Source organism: Drosophila eugracilis, unplaced genomic scaffold (genome assembly GCF_018153835.1).
Source record: "Drosophila eugracilis isolate 14026-0451.02 unplaced genomic scaffold, ASM1815383v1 contig_2154, whole genome shotgun sequence".
Lineage (NCBI taxonomy): Eukaryota > Metazoa > Arthropoda > Insecta > Diptera > Drosophilidae > Drosophila > Drosophila eugracilis.
In genome coordinates this window covers 12,662,049-12,677,556 of record NW_024573038.1, presented here as the reverse complement: position 1 = coordinate 12,677,556, position 15,508 = coordinate 12,662,049, and the positions used below count along the sequence as shown (strand labels likewise).

Here is a 15,508-nt window from a genome sequence, read left to right as displayed (position 1 = left end):
ATTACTTAACAATCCATTTAAAATTAAAATTAAATTATTAATTCAAAAAAGGTTTGAACCAAAATGACTTGTGGATTGAACCCTTAATAAAGATTATACAATTCTGCACATAAAATTTACGTTTCCATTTATTTTCGATACCAAATAAACCTCAGGTCTGTCCTATAAAAACTTGATCTCCTTTTTTTTTTAATTCCCTAAGCACATATTAAACTTTCCAGTTATTTTAAAAGGCCTTCACGTTACTCGCTTTGTGTATCCCTGTCTCAATGGATTCCCCGTGGACTCAATTGGGGAATCTGCTTAAACATACCTTACGCTTTTGATTAAATATTCTTAGCAGCTAAACTTAATACGGGTTGGGTTCAAGCAGACATACAAACAACGCTTCCGAGAATTATGACAGTATTAAAAATATACAGATGTATAAACTAAAATGTTTCAATTGTCTTAGCCTAGCCTATGCACAGATGCATAATCCAAGTTTTGTCGATCTCCTAAGCGGAGCTGAAGCTTTCATAGACGTTGGCCCCCAGCGTTTTTGTCTTCTCAGCGACCACGTAGAAGGTGAGAAGCTGGGTGGGCAGGTTTTGAGGTCGCGAAGTGCTGTCGAAACCCCTTGAGGTGAGGCCACTGATAATTGGAATGAGCTTGGCCAGTGCCATTAGCACTCTGTTGATGTTCAGCAAGTTGTTATTCTCCACATTTTGGCTCTTAGAACTGCTGCCCCCTGAGCCTCCTGCCTGGTTGAACTTAAGGTTCTGTTCCTGTTGTGTCTTTACTTCAGATTGCGGCATATGCTGTAGAGTCTCACCCATTGATTCTGCAATGGCATCACAAGCCAGCACAAATCCCCGACTCACATTGTGTGAGCACACTCCAATGGCATCCTCGCTTTCGAGCAGATCCAGCGTCTCGTTGAACATTTTCTGCAGCAGCGGTGAATGGCTGGGATTCTGACTGGGCAACAGGTACTTGCTCATTCGCGAGTTGGGATCTCGACGGGTGTCCGCATTAATGGCCATTTGCAGGGACCAAAAGAGCTGCTCCAAATCGTTGAGAGACAACTGCTGGGACAACGGCATTGTCTTGATGACTGCGATGACCTGAGTGCGTATATATCGAACTAGGTCTCGGATGCCCGACTCAGTGATAAAGTGTCGGATCAGGGAAAGATATTGCTGCTTTAGTTCGTCTGTGATTTGTTTTTGCTCCGCCATGATGTCTCTGTAGATATAGCCACCTAGGAGGTTTAACTGCACTCGAAGAGCAATCACCAACATGGAGGAGGCGTAGACGTAGGTGGCCAGCCTTGTGAATGCCACAATCTTCATGTCCTCCCAGAGTTCCAACTTATTCTTGGGATTCTGTCGCAGCTGCTCGAGCAGTTCATCCGTGCTGCATTCCCTAAGGACCGCCTGACACATCTCCTCCCCCATTCCGAGGATCACCTGGTTGCAGGTCTTTTCCGTGGACTCGAAATGGGTCATTCTTCGCGTTCTTTCAAAGAACTCCCGGGCCTGTTTCTCTTGGAACTCAACTAAACGTCGCTGGGCGTAACGAGCAGCATATATGGTACCGCCCACCAGAACGCCGGTCACTATGAACTTCCGCCGGTGGCGTGACAAGAAGTCTTGCAGACGCGACAGCATATTAACGATTGAAAGTGAATTCTCTTTTGCGGGATGGACGACACTAGACTCCGCTTCCTGTGTGAAATGGGCCAACTGCTATTCCGCTTTTTTCCTATTTCTCACTTTTCCCGCTCCACCGGCGACCTGTTCGAGGTTAATGAATAGTTAATGTGCAAAGTTCACCTGTGTGCGTAGGGTGGCAGTCTGCCAGCGTCGCTGCCAGCAGAGGAGCGCCCTCAACTTATCCGCTCCGATTAGATTACCACCTAATACCATGCTCACCTATATATTTCCTATTCGCGGATCTGGTTCGCTGCCTTTTCGGTTCGATTATGGGTCGAGGGTTTGCATTTGCACCGATCTTTGGAATGTATGATGGTTTTATCGTTATTTGTTGTCTGTTATTTTTATTTTTCTGTTTGGAGCCGCATACTTCGTCGTCTGTTTTGTTTCACGAAAAATCCCAAAAGTACAAGTCTTAAAAATACCGGCTAAGGAAAAATACCATTGTTCGGTATTTTTACTCCCACTCCTTTGTAACTGATTACATTTTGAGGTTCTGGGTAACCTATACCCATTACATACCAGTGTTTCTCATCACTTATAAATAAGAAATTATACTTCATTAAATTCAATTAATAAAAATTTAAGAGAATTTCAAGTAATAAGCAAATCAATAGTTTAAACTTAAATAAGCCTTATAAATAAAAATAATTCTAAATTCCTATTCGGTATTTTTAAGAATCGAAGCAGAATTTTAAAGATAAAAAATGACTGTAGTTTTCTAATTTTAAATACCACAGGAAACAGTCTAGTGGAAACGGTAGATTCAATCAGCGAAGAAGAAGACTACAAACATATGGTATATATAAGGTAGTTTGTTAGGGTGGGTGTTTTAGTTTAAACGTTTGTTATGGCGTCATCGGATCGAAAGCTAATTGTGGTCTCCGGATTTGGAGTATTCCGTGGCCACGAATCAGTCAATGCTAGTTGGGAGGCAGTTAAACTGCTTCCAGAATCCATAACCCACGATGGCATAGATTACGATCTCGAAAAGCGTTTGGTTCCAGTAGAATACGAAGCTGTAGATGGGGCTGTGTTGGAGATATGGAAACGAAAGCCATATGTAAGAGCCATAAATAGATGGAGACCACAATGATATCAATATTTATCCCTCCAGCTGGTCATACATGTTGGTGTTTCGGGTATTACAAAATGTTGCGCAGTTGAAAAACTGGCATACAATCACAAATTTCGAAGGGCAGATAATTGTGATCAAAGATTGCCCAACGGGAGCTGTGAACTCTCCAACAATGTACATGCGAATGTCTTACGGACCGAACTCGATGTGGATAAGATTGTGGAGGCCGTAAATGATAAATGCTCCGATTGTGTGGCTCCCATAGAGCCCCCTCATAATGATAATCTCAAGCCGCATAGTGCTACGAAGGCATCCAAGAATGTGGGTGATTTTCTCTGCGGCTATATCTATCTAAAATCCCTAGATATAGACAAAAAGCGAAGTTTGTTTGTACATGTACCGCCTGTAGATAAACCATTCAGCAGTGAAAAAACTGCCGAGATCGTTCTCAGAATAATTGAACAATGCATTCAACAGGTGGTTGCTTTTGACTTATGAATTCAGTCATTTCATTCATCTATTTAATTGTGTATATGTTTAATAAATGTTTACAAGTTGTTTAAATAAGCTTTATTTGTATTTAAATACATATATTCTCGCATCATATTACAAAAGAACAGGAAAACATTTAAACAATTTTTTATATTTACCCAACGCGAGTACTGTCATGTAAAGGTTAATGACATTAATGTGAATTTATGTTCTTGATTGATTGGAAATTAAAAAATTTTAAACTTTTGTTAAATAATAACAAAGTTTAATTTATTTAAATCAAGCCAAAGGGTTTAGTTACTCCTTAAAATATACGTAATTGTTTTATAAAACTTAGATGCAAGAATTAAATATAATGTAAAATTGAATATATTTCTTATTACTTAAGCATCAATTCTAAATATACAATGAACAGAATACAGATTAACAAATTCTACTTCTTGTCAAAAACTAAATGCCTTGTGTGCTCAATTGTTAGTGTGACGTGAAAATAACTTTTTAAAGATCGCTAGAATACGCAAAACCGGCAATACAAATTAAAGTAATTTTTTTTTTTCATATTTTTTTTAAAATTACCGCCAATACTCAACATTGCCAGATGTTACCTTTAAATTTCCCAGCATGAAGAGGGAAATATAAAGATCCAACTTAATATTTTGATCGCAACTAGCGCTATTGCGGCAAATCAAAGAAATAAAATGTTGACCACATAAATACGCTGCCGTCCAAAATTCCAATTGGATCGTAATTTTAAAAATTGAGTAACATGTATTGGTATCCATTTACTTCCAGCGCTAGTGTTTAGTCAATGGAAATGTTAATGTTATGTTAATGAGCAGAGCCGCTGCTCTTTATTTAACAGTCATTAGAAGATGCTTCTAACATTTTGACTAGCGCCATTGCGAGAAAACTAAGCAACATAAAGGAGCTCTAATACTTATAACATATGTTAATCTAAATGTTAAGATAAATATTTCCCAACAGTAGCAAAGGCGCCACCTTTTGCCTTTGATACTTAACATTATCGTATTAGAATATTTTAACTAGCGCAATTGCGGCTGAAAAGGCAAACGGAATTGTTTTTAAAAATGCGGCCACTCATTTTTCGACTACCGAGCCTATCGATATTATCGACTAAGCTACCAGCTCTAGTATATATAAAATCTTATATATATCCCCGATTCATTGGAGACTGGGATCCATTTGGATTTTTTACTTGCAACCGGGCAAGTTCAGCGCAGTTAAAATCCATTGGTTGGCGAGTGTGCTGCACCCAAACAGGGCAAATAAATTGAGTTAATAGAAAAAAGAAAACGACGACGAGATGAAATTCCTGCTCTGTGCCCTTTTCTTAGCGGCGTCCTACGTGGCCGCTTCCGCCGAGGCGGAGGTCAAAGTTGAGGAAGGCGTTCTAGTGGCGACGGTGGCCAACTTCAAACAACTGATTGCCGATAACGAATTTGTGCTGGTCGAGTTCTGTAAGTACTAATTGTGAAAATAGTGCAGAAAAATACTTAGAAAAATTGGCGAAAATCGAGTAGAGTTGTGCAAAATGCGCCGGCCGCTATTTCTTTCTCGCTCGCGCTTGCTGAATCATGCGGGTTAGGGGCTACGTGGTCTTTCCAGTCGTCAGAGAAAATCTGTCTGCGTGGCATTTGTTGTTGACTGGAAATTTGGAAAAACTTATTTTAATGCAAATTCTTGGCTATTGGTCATTCAATCGGATAATTAGTTCCACTCTGTAGTTCGGAAAATATGTTTGGTTGATTTTCCAGCAAATTATCGTTTGTTTAACCGTTTTTATCTCTCTCGCGTCATCTTGTATGTAGGAAGAGTGTGATAGGTAGTGGGTGAGGAGGGGAAGACTGCTCTCTCGCACGTATTTGCTATCTCTTTTTCTCACCTGGGAGTGCAAGCGAGAGAGCAGTACTGCGTCACTTCTTGTTATTGTTGCTGCTATAAACCTGCTATAATTTTTTTTAAATTTCAAATTCTAAATGCCAAAGGAAACAAAAACTTGTGCGCAACTATCATTGTTTTCTCCATATGCTTCAATGCTATCGGCTATTCTAGCTTTTGTTCTAACTTTGGGGCGTGGCCACACATATCACACATCCGCTTTATTAATCTTCAAATGAGAATCTCTTCTAATGGAAACAAAAGGCAACAAAAACTCGTCGGGCAACTCTTCTATCTTTCTCCCACGAATCTAGGTTAGCCAAACCAAACCAAACCACTTTTGAATCACCATTTGCTTTCTTTTCGAATTTTTGGTTCTAATTCTTTTTTGAAATCTGGTTTCGGTCCCTTTTCCACGGCGGCGCAACAGCCACGCATTGGAAAGTTCATTCAACTCTTTTTTTCTCTGCGCGTGCCTAACGGTGTTGCCTCGCCGGTGATGCTAAGCGCAAGAAACATATTATTTAGCGGGAAAAAATGGATAAGGTTTGGTGCTTAACTTCGAACAAAAGGGGGTTTTATAAAGTTATATTGTTAGAAAACTACATTTGTGAATATTATACACTTTATTGAACGGAGATATTAATCTGAACGTCTGAAAAAAAAAGTAATTAGTTTTCATTTAAAGGCAATTTGGCTTTCTAAAATAAATCCGCAGAAAATTCATCAACAGGTAGTTCCACTGTTGCCACAATGAGGTTTTTTTATTCTCGCAATGACAGCCCAACAAGAAATCGAAAACCCATTGTTATCTAGCAAACACTTGAGAGATAAACGTGAATCGGTTATACAAAAACTTCCCCCATATTTTCAGCCTTAAACCGCCAGATATGCTAGCTTGGCATCTTTGGGGGCCAACAATATGGCGGACTTTTTGGTTTGTTTATGCCAGCGTTTTCTCTTTATTTGTTTAATTAAGATTTGCACATTTTGTCGGTGCTTTGGAGAGGTGTTTTGTAGAGGTGACAACGTCAGCCAAGTCGATAATTGTCTGCTCATCCAAGGCAGAGGTCTTATCTCCTATAGAGACTGTAAAGATGTCCGTGGAAGCGGAACCAATGCCAGGGCCACGTCAGCCACAGCAATACAGCTAAATGGTAGGAAGCCGGCGATAAGACGGCATAGTACTACGTATAAGATGGAATCGAAGTCGTGGACGTTGACAAGCCGGGCATTATGTCATCTGCCCGGCACTTATTCAATTTCGTATGCGTGGATGCGTACCAAATTGCAGTCGTGGCCCCGAGGAGCTGCACTTGGACAATGAGAATACGACACGTGGAATTTGCATAATGGCAACATCTGCTGGTGGTTATAGCGAGCTCCAATGGACCCTGCTCCATATCCGTGGCAAATCTTGCGCATATAATTGTCGCTCCAAATTTAGAATTTCACCCTTGGCTGGTGTGCTAGCAGTGCGCGCCATTTAATTGCGATTCAAAGCAGTTAATGTAAACAAAGGGTTTAAGGGAATATATAAGCTGTTGAAAGCTTTGAAATGTTGCATTATGCCAATGAGATTATTATGTTTATTTAGCTTACACATTTTTATTGTGCTTCCCCCTAAATTATCATATACAAAGTGATTAAGTTCGAAATCCGTTATATATTTTGAATTAGGGTCAACAAATTATTAGTAATTATTGATAGTTTTTATTCGAGTTAGTCAAGCCTTTAATTTAATTAATAGGCAGAACTTCAATGAGCATATAGTACAATTTTCATGGTTCACATAGCCCAGACAGATATTAAATATATTTGATAACATAATTGAATCAAATACTCATAGATAGAAATAGTCATATTTAAATTATAGTTTTATAGAAGTTTTCTAGTTGATTCTTAAGTTAATTTCTTGGTCAACGGAATATATTACAAATAAGGTCAGCTACTTAGTTAATCAAGTGAAAGATCCCATTTAAAATGAGATTACTATTCCTTTGGAGAAACTATAAAATAAACTAAAATAAGCTATTAACCCATTTTTTCTTGTTCAAAATGTTAGCATTTTTTATGACTCACTTCTTTGCACATTTATGTTTCAAGTTTTTATAAAACCTGTTTCATGAAAATTTAAACTGTGAATACGGCTAAGAATCTTAAATCTTAGATTCTGGAAAAGATCAAAAAACGATTTGCCTTTACAGTTTAATACAAAACAATTGTTACATGCTCCGCAATTTAATTAACAACAATTAAACACAGATCGTAGATACTATCTATAAATAATTTGTAATAATAAACCATACGTGTAGGTCACACCATGATGAACTTAACAAAATGCCTTTCGATCAATCGTGGAGCAATTATACCTCTAGTTAGCCAGTTGTTATTCACCACCCTGGTTTAAATATAGAAACCAAATAGGAACACGTATGCGTTTATAGCAGTTTTTCACCTTAATGGGTCTTGTTCAAAACGAGTTTATAAGTTCTCCTAAGATCAATGAAAAATAACTTATTTTTTGTTATATTTTTTAATCTTTATAGACGCCCCATGGTGCGGACACTGCAAGGCCCTGGCTCCCGAATACGCCAAGGCTGCCCAGCAGCTGGCTGAGAAGGAGTCGCCCATCAAGCTGGCTAAGGTCGATGCCACCGTTGAGGGTGAGCTGGCCGAGCAGTACGCCGTGCGCGGCTACCCCACTCTGAAGTTCTTCCGTAGCGGTGCTCCCGTGGAGTACAGCGGTGGGCGCCAGGCTGCTGACATCATTGCCTGGGTGACCAAGAAGACTGGACCACCAGCCAAGGATCTGACCAGCGTCGCTGATGCCGAACAGTTCTTGAAGGACAACGAAATCGCCATCATTGGATTCTTCAAGGATCTTGAGTCGGAGGAGGCTAAGACCTTCACCAAGGCCGCCAACGCCCTGGACTCCTTCGTTTTCGGTGTGAGCAGCAATGCCGACGTGATTGCCAAGTACGAGGCTAAGGACAACGGTGTGGTCCTGTTCAAGCCTTTCGATGACAAGAAATCCGTGTTCGAGGGTGAGCTGAGCGAGGAGAACCTGAAGAAGTTCGCCCAGGTGCAGTCTCTGCCCCTGATCGTTGACTTCAACCATGAGAGTGCTTCCAAGATCTTCGGTGGCTCCATCAAGTCGCACCTGCTGTTCTTCGTCTCCAAGGAGGCCGGACACATCGAGAAGTACGTTGACCCCTTGAAGGAGATCGCCAAGCAGTACCGCGATGACATCCTGTTCGTGACCATCTCGTCTGACGAGGAGGACCACACCCGTATCTTTGAGTTCTTCGGCATGAACAAGGAGGAAGTTCCAACCATCCGTCTGATCAAGCTGGAGGAGGATATGGCCAAGTACAAGCCCGAATCTAACGATCTGTCTGCCGAGACCATCGAAGCCTTCCTGAAGAAGTTCCTGGACGGCAAGCTGAAGCAGCACCTGCTGTCCCAGGATCTGCCCGATGATTGGGACAAGAACCCCGTCAAGGTGCTGGTCTCCAGCAACTTCGAGAGCGTTGCCCTGGACAAGAGCAAGAGCGTGCTGGTTGAGTTCTACGCCCCATGGTGTGGACACTGCAAGCAGCTGGCCCCAATCTATGACCAGCTGGCCGAAAAGTACAAGGACAACGAGGACATCGTTATTGCCAAGATGGACTCCACCGCTAACGAGCTGGAGAGCATAAAGATCTCTTCCTTCCCTACAATCAAGTACTTCCGTAAGGAGGACAACAAGGTCATCGACTTCAACCTGGACAGGACTTTGGACGATTTCGTCAAGTTCCTCGATGCCAACGGTGAGGTGGCAGATGCCGAGCCCGTTGAGGAAACCGAGGAGGAGGAGGAGGCGCCCAAGAAGGACGAGTTGTAAATCCAACAATTACCACACCACCCACTCACATCTCCACAAACACGAAAATCCAACAACTATGAACAGCAACATCCGTGTAACAAACAACAAAAAGCCACAACTAGCAACGTACATTCTGTAGTTTACTTCTAACGTTCGGCGTATGTGGGCGACCAGAGTTTCCCCATCTGGCGGCTGAGTTTTTGTCAGTCGTTGGGATGGGGTCAGCTGGTTGCCAACGTTGCCATTAAAGCATTTTGCCCGCCCACGGTTTTTATTCGCATACTTCCGTTGTATGTAGAACACATGCAACGCAGATTTAGAACGCTCTCTGCGCGATGATACGTCCGCCGTTTGCATAAACTTAAAATTCAGTTTTAATGAAGAATGAACGAAAACGATAAATTTTAATATGTAATTCTTTAAGTTTTCTATTTTGGAATTTTTAGAAACATTGAAAGAACTGATTAAGAACGTAACAAATAAAGTTGGTAACAACATTAAAACGATGACTTGATTATTGTTACTAGAGGGTCTGGTGAGATAAACAGCACTAGGTTTAACTTACGGTAGAAACAGATTAAATAATTTTTAATAAAACATAATCGAGCCTGCCTTTATTAAAGTTAAACTCGTATTTTGATATGTCTTTTGGAACATCCGTAAATAATATCCAATTATCTAAATCTCATTTTTTGGTTTGTTCAGTTTAAAATACGATTTCCACTTTTTTATCGCTATCGAAATTTAATCTCTGGTATCTTTAATACTGATTAGTTTTGAAAAACATGAATGAAGATATATAAAATAAATATTTTCGGTAACTAAAGATATTTAAATTTAAAAATAACTTAATTGTTTATTTTCTTGGTTTCGATAGTAATTTATTATATCGATAGCAGAATATCGAGGACTAAAATTTTAGTAGTGCTGGGTAACACCTAAATTAATATACTGTTCTCGAATTTCAAATTTCCTGTTTATACGGATTATAAAACATATATCAAATTATATAAATTTAATGTTATTTCAAATAAATTGTTGATTTTATTAGCTATTATTACCAGTGGTATTTTGGAAACAATAAATTTATTTATATATAAAAATATTATAAATTACATATTTTATTAATTTTTTACTATAAATTATATATTTGAAAAACCAAGAAATTTGTAAACTCATAGTTGTTAAAAACTAAAAAACTATAGAATAAATATTTATATTATGTACACAATTATCAAATGATATATAAATTATTTACTTATGTTAAAATCATGATTTGTGTATATCGTGAAATTGTTTATGAGCATTCTAGAAACACAGTTTATCGGCGACAGGACAACATTCTCCAACACTGCCAAAAACGACGATGCTCGCTTCGTTCCCACGTAGTCCTTAATCACGCATTGAGGTAATCTCACTAAGAGATGTATTCGATTATGTGGAATATTTTCTTAGCTATACACCTCAAAAATACATAGAAAGAAACCACAAGTTACAGATAATCAGTTATCGGCTTAATAAGAAATTAAGATATAGAGCAGGGAATCCTGCAATACGTAATGAATTGTGAAATTTCACGATGTGCGATTAACGGCATTTTCGCGCCGCATAAACGCAACATTCATCCGACGAAGCTCTTAATCGGTACTGCTCCTGCTCGACATACAAAAAATATATATAAACAGTGCACATATTACAAAAGTAATATGTTTGGAGCCGCTCAGGTGTGCACTGCGTTAGTGACTTACCGCGGCACATCGAAATTGCCCGTATAAAGCGATCTCATTGGCAGAAATACACTTTTTTTGGTATGTCTTTCATTTTTTGGTCTTTTCTTCGGGGACGGCGGGGGCGCTCCGACTTTCACTGCAATAACGAGTTATTTCGGCACTGTACGATTTCATTAATTTGCATTCTTGCATTGATTTTGGCGATTTATTTTGCTAGCACCATGAGTTGTTTGGTCAGGAACCGGAAGCGGAACAGCGGTAGCATGCTGGACGAATTCGACAAGGTCAGCACTTTAGCCAATGCAGATGATATGGAGTCTGTATCGCCGGATCAAGAAAAAGAGCTGGATAGCAACACACCGGATTCGCAGACGGAGCCGGAATTTGGCCATTTGAATGAGACACGGCGTAAGATTCATGATGCCATTGCGTCGCTGAATGATGATAGCTTCGATAAGCGCATGGCCCGGTTGCTCATGCAATATGAAGGGTGAGTACATATATAGATAGAGGCAGGTACTCCAGAATAATACCCACCCCAATTAATCTTACAGTGCCATTAGAGAAGAGTTCGAGCGGGCCCAGTATTTACCTCTGAAATGCAGAAAACTGGCGCGAATTTTAACCGGACTAACTGATGTCATCCATACCATGGTTCAAGGACGGGCACTGCAACAGGATGAAGGATACAGGCAGCGTATGTGCCACATTGTCGGCTTCTACATATCATGCGAACTGTGTTCCGCCCAGGAGCCGGTGGAAAGTGAGGAAACCATCATCAATCGAATTAACAGCTGCTTAAAGCTCTACGTGGAGTACGGAGAAGGTGGCGCCGGCGTTCACCGGGAGCACGTGCTGCGCACTCTCCTCGCTGCTCCTAAACTCTTCAACAGAGCCAGCATTTTGTCAATGCTTTACAGGTACGGTAGTATAACAGCAACATATGGATACTATTTACTTGGTTAATTTAAACTTGTATGTCATCTCCGCTTAAAATGATTCTTCTATACCACAAAAAATGGCTTAAACTTGTTTTCGGCTAGATCACTTTTGCGTTTATTTATGACATTCAGTTTTAAAACTGCCACGCCATTAGTTTAATTCAGTACGTTCTTTTTTTATGTTAGACGCTTATATATTAGATATTTATGATAATTCTATTTCAGATTCCAAAGCTCTATGTTTATTTTTCTTAACTGCCAATCAAATAATAAACTTTCCAATTTTTTACAGCCGCCTCTTTCCACACTGGTCGATGCCAAGCCTTATGATGCAAGCAGAACTGCCAGATAAACTCTACATAGAATACATACTCATATTTTACTACTGGCAGCGCCTGGAGTCGGACGAGTCGGTCAAAGAGCGAATAGTGGATTTTGCCGAAAAATTTATGAGACCCTCGAAATCCCTTGCATTTGGAAGTGTCTATGCCCACTATTTGCCCAAGTTTACCGATCCAAAAACGGCAACGCGCACTATCTTAAATCATCTACGCAAAAGCAGCTGTGCCAGCTTGCATGTGGTTAGCAAGGTGGATAATCGTCCGCCGCAGTCAAACGAAGTGGTTAGTTTGGTGATTTATTTTATATAAATAATAGCATAAAATTTATATCCTAGAATGGCAACACGGTGAGTGCTTCTCTACCGTGTTGGCATTACTGGTTTAACTATGATGTCTTAGTAAAAGGTCTGATTCGGACGAGCAGATGGGACAAAAGCCATTGCCGACGCAGTTAGTCGCGTGACAGGCAGTGTCTGGCTCCATCCCGCTATCCCAAAATGACTTCAACCTCAACTGAGTGTCTCAGAATACTATTTCTCATAATCATTGCTTTTGATTCAATTACTAACATATTTTGTTAAACTTTCGCAATAACAGGTACTCAGCTCTGACGATGAGGACAGCTGCCCAATGTGGGATATATCTGGTACGCCGTCATCATCACTGAACAATCATCCGCCCGTTTTTCTTCAGAATCTCTGTCAAAATGCCCGCCAGTTGGAGCCGTGCAAGCGGGCCAATGCTCTATTCAGCGGTATTGACAACAACATTGAAATCGTAGAGCTTCGCGACTCTGACGACGATGTGGAAATGTTTTCGGTGAACTTCAATGTGCCTGCCAATGTTGATGGTATTATCTCAAACTCCAACTCAAACGATTCGGCGAATCAGACCTCGACTACGATTCTCGGCGAGGACGACTCCGTGCCTGTTACTCGCATCTATCCCAGCAACCTGAGGACTTACGAAAGGGCAGTACTTCCACCCGCCACCTACACAGTGCCGCGGATTGTAAATAGCTACAGTTGCCGCCGGGATAGCCTGCATTTGGTGTCGACCACAGCGCCGCATCTTGTCGATCAGTGTGTGCAAACGTTGGAGGACGAGGAGCCAGATCTGGAGATAGAGGACCAGTACCCTAGCGCCCACAGTCATAACTTCTTTCCGCGAAGCAGCAGTGCGAGCGTTGCCAGCGGACAACGAACACCATTGTATCACTGCCGTCAATCTTCTAGTCAGAACAGCAACTGCAGCGAATCTTCCCTGCTAAAGAAACAGGTAACCTTTAGTCCTCGACATCTGGGTGCCACTGCCTCAAACGTCAAGGCCAGCTCATTAAAGAAGCCATCGATCAAACAATACATGCCAAAGGCCTCATCGAATGGCGCAGGGTCTCAACGCTGGAAAGCGGGTAAGATCTAAATATACATAATTTCGTGCATACATATACATATATAAATATTATTATTTTTTTTAGAGCACCAGAAGGCCAGTGCGAAAATGTTCGCCAAACTCGATGCCAAAATCAAGGCATCAAGGAATGAAGTTGTAAATGTCGCTTCTAGCCAGCTAACGCCCACCACCAGCAACGCCTCAAGTGGCACGCCCACAAAGATCTCGGCCACCCCCACCCGGATGCGAAACACACCTCGAGGGCAGAGAGTGGCTTTGCCCACACCGCCAGCATCAACGCACAGTTCAAGCAGTCCCTGCCAGATACAAAGTACATCCACTGACCACCAAAATTCCAATTCCGATTGGGATTTCAGTCGTCGCTGTTTCTCAAAGGCTTCTGGCGATGAAGTAAGCTACTATAACCACCTGTTAACCCTGCAACGTGAGAATATCCGCAAACGTAGATTGAAGAACCAAAAGAAAAAGGCTAGAAAGGTCAAGCAGGTAAAGAAGGATGTTGATCAGGAAACTCTCCTCAAGAAGGCTACAAAGCGATGTCGGCAGCTACGCGCCTTGAACGTGAAGCGGAGAAATGAAGTACAACAATTGGAGCAGGACCTAAACATCATAAGGAAATCTGCGCCGAAAAAATCGCCAAAAATAAGACTGAAACGTTTCAATCTCAAGAGCATGGAAAGGTCAGAAGCGAATGAAGCGCTAAATGGCCAAGATGAGATAGAAACGGAGGTGCAGGAAAATTCTCACCAAAAGGATACTGAGCAGCCTTGTGAAAATCTACCGCCAAAAAGGGTGCAAGAAGAACTAGAAATCAGTAATGGTTGCGTAGAATACAAAAATCAGCAGCAAAAACGACTCAGTGAACAAGAACGAGAGCATGATTTAGAGCATCAACAATTTCTAGAAGAGCAGCTACTACTAGAGCAACATCAACTGAAGATACATCAACGACAACAGGAGGGGCTTAGGAATGAAGATGAAAACGAGACAGAGGAAGATACAAATCAACACAAGAAACAGGAAACCCAACTGCAGTTTGAGATTGAACGCCAGGCAGAGAAATGTCAACTCCAAGTAGAGGATGAACACCGAACGGGGAAAGTGACAAATGTAAGAGACGATCCAGATCAGTCAGAGGTAGATCAACAGCTGTTAAGGGGGCAACATCTGGAAGGGGACGATACAGAGGAATCACATAATCAGCAGCACTTTGATGAGGAAAACGGGGAAACACTGAAACGTAAGAGGACTAAGCGAAGGCGTCGAATAAAACGTGCTCTTTGGACGCACGTTAAGAATAAGAAAAAGAAGCTGTTGCTTATAGCTTTTCCTTTGGAATTCGAAGCAGATCCTAGACTAGAAACCTCTTCTATACAACCAGAGCCAGCTCCAGATGAAAAAGCGGAAACGGAAGTTGCCGAACCAATACCAGAACCTGCCTATGAGTTCGACCAGGACTTGGTGCCGGAAGTTGGCAACGAATTGGAGATTGCTGCACCCATTCGAGCGGCTGAGGACGAAGATAGTACTGCGTTGCTCTCGCCGTCGCACAATATCGAACTGGTGACCAGCCATGTGCCAGTTTACTTGCTCAACGGCGAGAGCCGCGATGTCAGCACGCCCCTGTCCAGTAGTTCTTTTAGTGCCAGCGGTTCAGAGCCATATGCCACATCGAAGGATTAGTTTAGGAACACCCCACCAAATCCAGTTGCAGTTCCAGTTGCCGATCCAATCCCATTGATCTTGGCCTGTAAAAGTATTTATATTTTTTTTTATTTTGTTCTTCTGAAGATATGCCTGTAAAACTGTTGAAACACTGTAATACTTAGGTTTATTGTAGTTAATTAGGAGTTGTTGAACGTTATAATTTTTATGTTTACACTTTTATTTGCAATACACAAAAATCCCACTAAAGTCAACCCGTACCAAACCCCCCCGGCATTATCCATGTCAATTTTCATAAATAAAATGAAATTATTAGTGTATATTGTGCGTAATATAATAATCTAAGAATCAATTGTTTTATTTGTCTTAAGGGTGGTCAAAATT

General features: G+C 41.1%; 4 protein-coding genes across 4 annotated transcripts; 3 read left to right on the top strand and 1 right to left on the bottom strand.

The window, feature by feature from the left end:
* Nucleotides 1-110: 110 nt before the first annotated feature.
* LOC108104301 (peroxisomal biogenesis factor 3) lies at nucleotides 111-2,093 on the bottom strand. The gene is made up of 2 exons (XM_017210277.2): nucleotides 1,917-2,093; nucleotides 111-1,778 (listed from the first exon to the last, which is right to left on the bottom strand). Exon 2 carries the CDS (start codon nucleotides 1,650-1,652, stop codon nucleotides 498-500), a length of 1,155 nt encoding a protein of 384 aa, XP_017065766.1. The 5' UTR covers nucleotides 1,653-1,778; nucleotides 1,917-2,093; the 3' UTR covers nucleotides 111-497.
* Nucleotides 2,094-2,513: 420 nt separating this feature from the next.
* Nucleotides 2,514-3,342, top strand: LOC108104254 (pyroglutamyl-peptidase 1). The gene is made up of 2 exons (XM_017210203.2): nucleotides 2,514-2,760; nucleotides 2,815-3,342. Exons 1-2 carry the CDS (start codon nucleotides 2,548-2,550, stop codon nucleotides 3,271-3,273), a joined length of 672 nt encoding a protein of 223 aa, XP_017065692.1. The 5' UTR covers nucleotides 2,514-2,547; the 3' UTR covers nucleotides 3,274-3,342.
* A 1,103-nt stretch (nucleotides 3,343-4,445) lies between these two features.
* On the top strand, nucleotides 4,446-9,540 carry LOC108104296 (protein disulfide-isomerase). Its single transcript, XM_017210270.2, has 2 exons — nucleotides 4,446-4,745; nucleotides 7,716-9,540. The coding sequence occupies exons 1-2, from the start codon at nucleotides 4,592-4,594 to the stop codon at nucleotides 9,050-9,052; spliced, it is 1,491 nt and encodes a 496-aa protein (XP_017065759.1). The 5' UTR covers nucleotides 4,446-4,591; the 3' UTR covers nucleotides 9,053-9,540.
* Nucleotides 9,541-10,599: 1,059 nt separating this feature from the next.
* LOC108104286 lies at nucleotides 10,600-15,458 on the top strand. Its single transcript, XM_017210256.2, has 6 exons — nucleotides 10,600-10,842; nucleotides 10,982-11,254; nucleotides 11,319-11,684; nucleotides 11,998-12,328; nucleotides 12,644-13,457; nucleotides 13,524-15,458. The coding sequence occupies exons 2-6, from the start codon at nucleotides 10,986-10,988 to the stop codon at nucleotides 15,140-15,142; spliced, it is 3,399 nt and encodes a 1,132-aa protein (XP_017065745.1). The 5' UTR covers nucleotides 10,600-10,842; nucleotides 10,982-10,985; the 3' UTR covers nucleotides 15,143-15,458.
* The last annotated feature ends 50 nt before the right edge of the window (nucleotides 15,459-15,508 follow it).

Bases quoted from the DNA above. Each gene is read 5' to 3' on its own strand.
- LOC108104301 (XM_017210277.2), bottom strand. From the start codon at position 1,652: ATGCTGTCGCGTCTGCAAGACTTCTTGTCACGCCACCGGCGGAAGTTC.
- LOC108104254 (XM_017210203.2), top strand. From the start codon at position 2,548: ATGGCGTCATCGGATCGAAAGCTAATTGTGGTCTCCGGATTTGGAGTA. The intron at 2,761-2,814 runs GTAAGAGCCATA...TTATCCCTCCAG, and splicing joins TATGGAAACGAAAGCCATAT to CTGGTCATACATGTTGGTGT.
- LOC108104296 (XM_017210270.2), top strand. From the start codon at position 4,592: ATGAAATTCCTGCTCTGTGCCCTTTTCTTAGCGGCGTCCTACGTGGCC. The intron at 4,746-7,715 runs GTAAGTACTAAT...TAATCTTTATAG, and splicing joins ATTTGTGCTGGTCGAGTTCT to ACGCCCCATGGTGCGGACAC.
- LOC108104286 (XM_017210256.2), top strand. From the start codon at position 10,986: ATGAGTTGTTTGGTCAGGAACCGGAAGCGGAACAGCGGTAGCATGCTG. The intron at 11,685-11,997 runs GTACGGTAGTAT...AATTTTTTACAG, and splicing joins ATTTTGTCAATGCTTTACAG to CCGCCTCTTTCCACACTGGT. The intron at 13,458-13,523 runs GTAAGATCTAAA...TATTTTTTTTAG, and splicing joins GTCTCAACGCTGGAAAGCGG to AGCACCAGAAGGCCAGTGCG.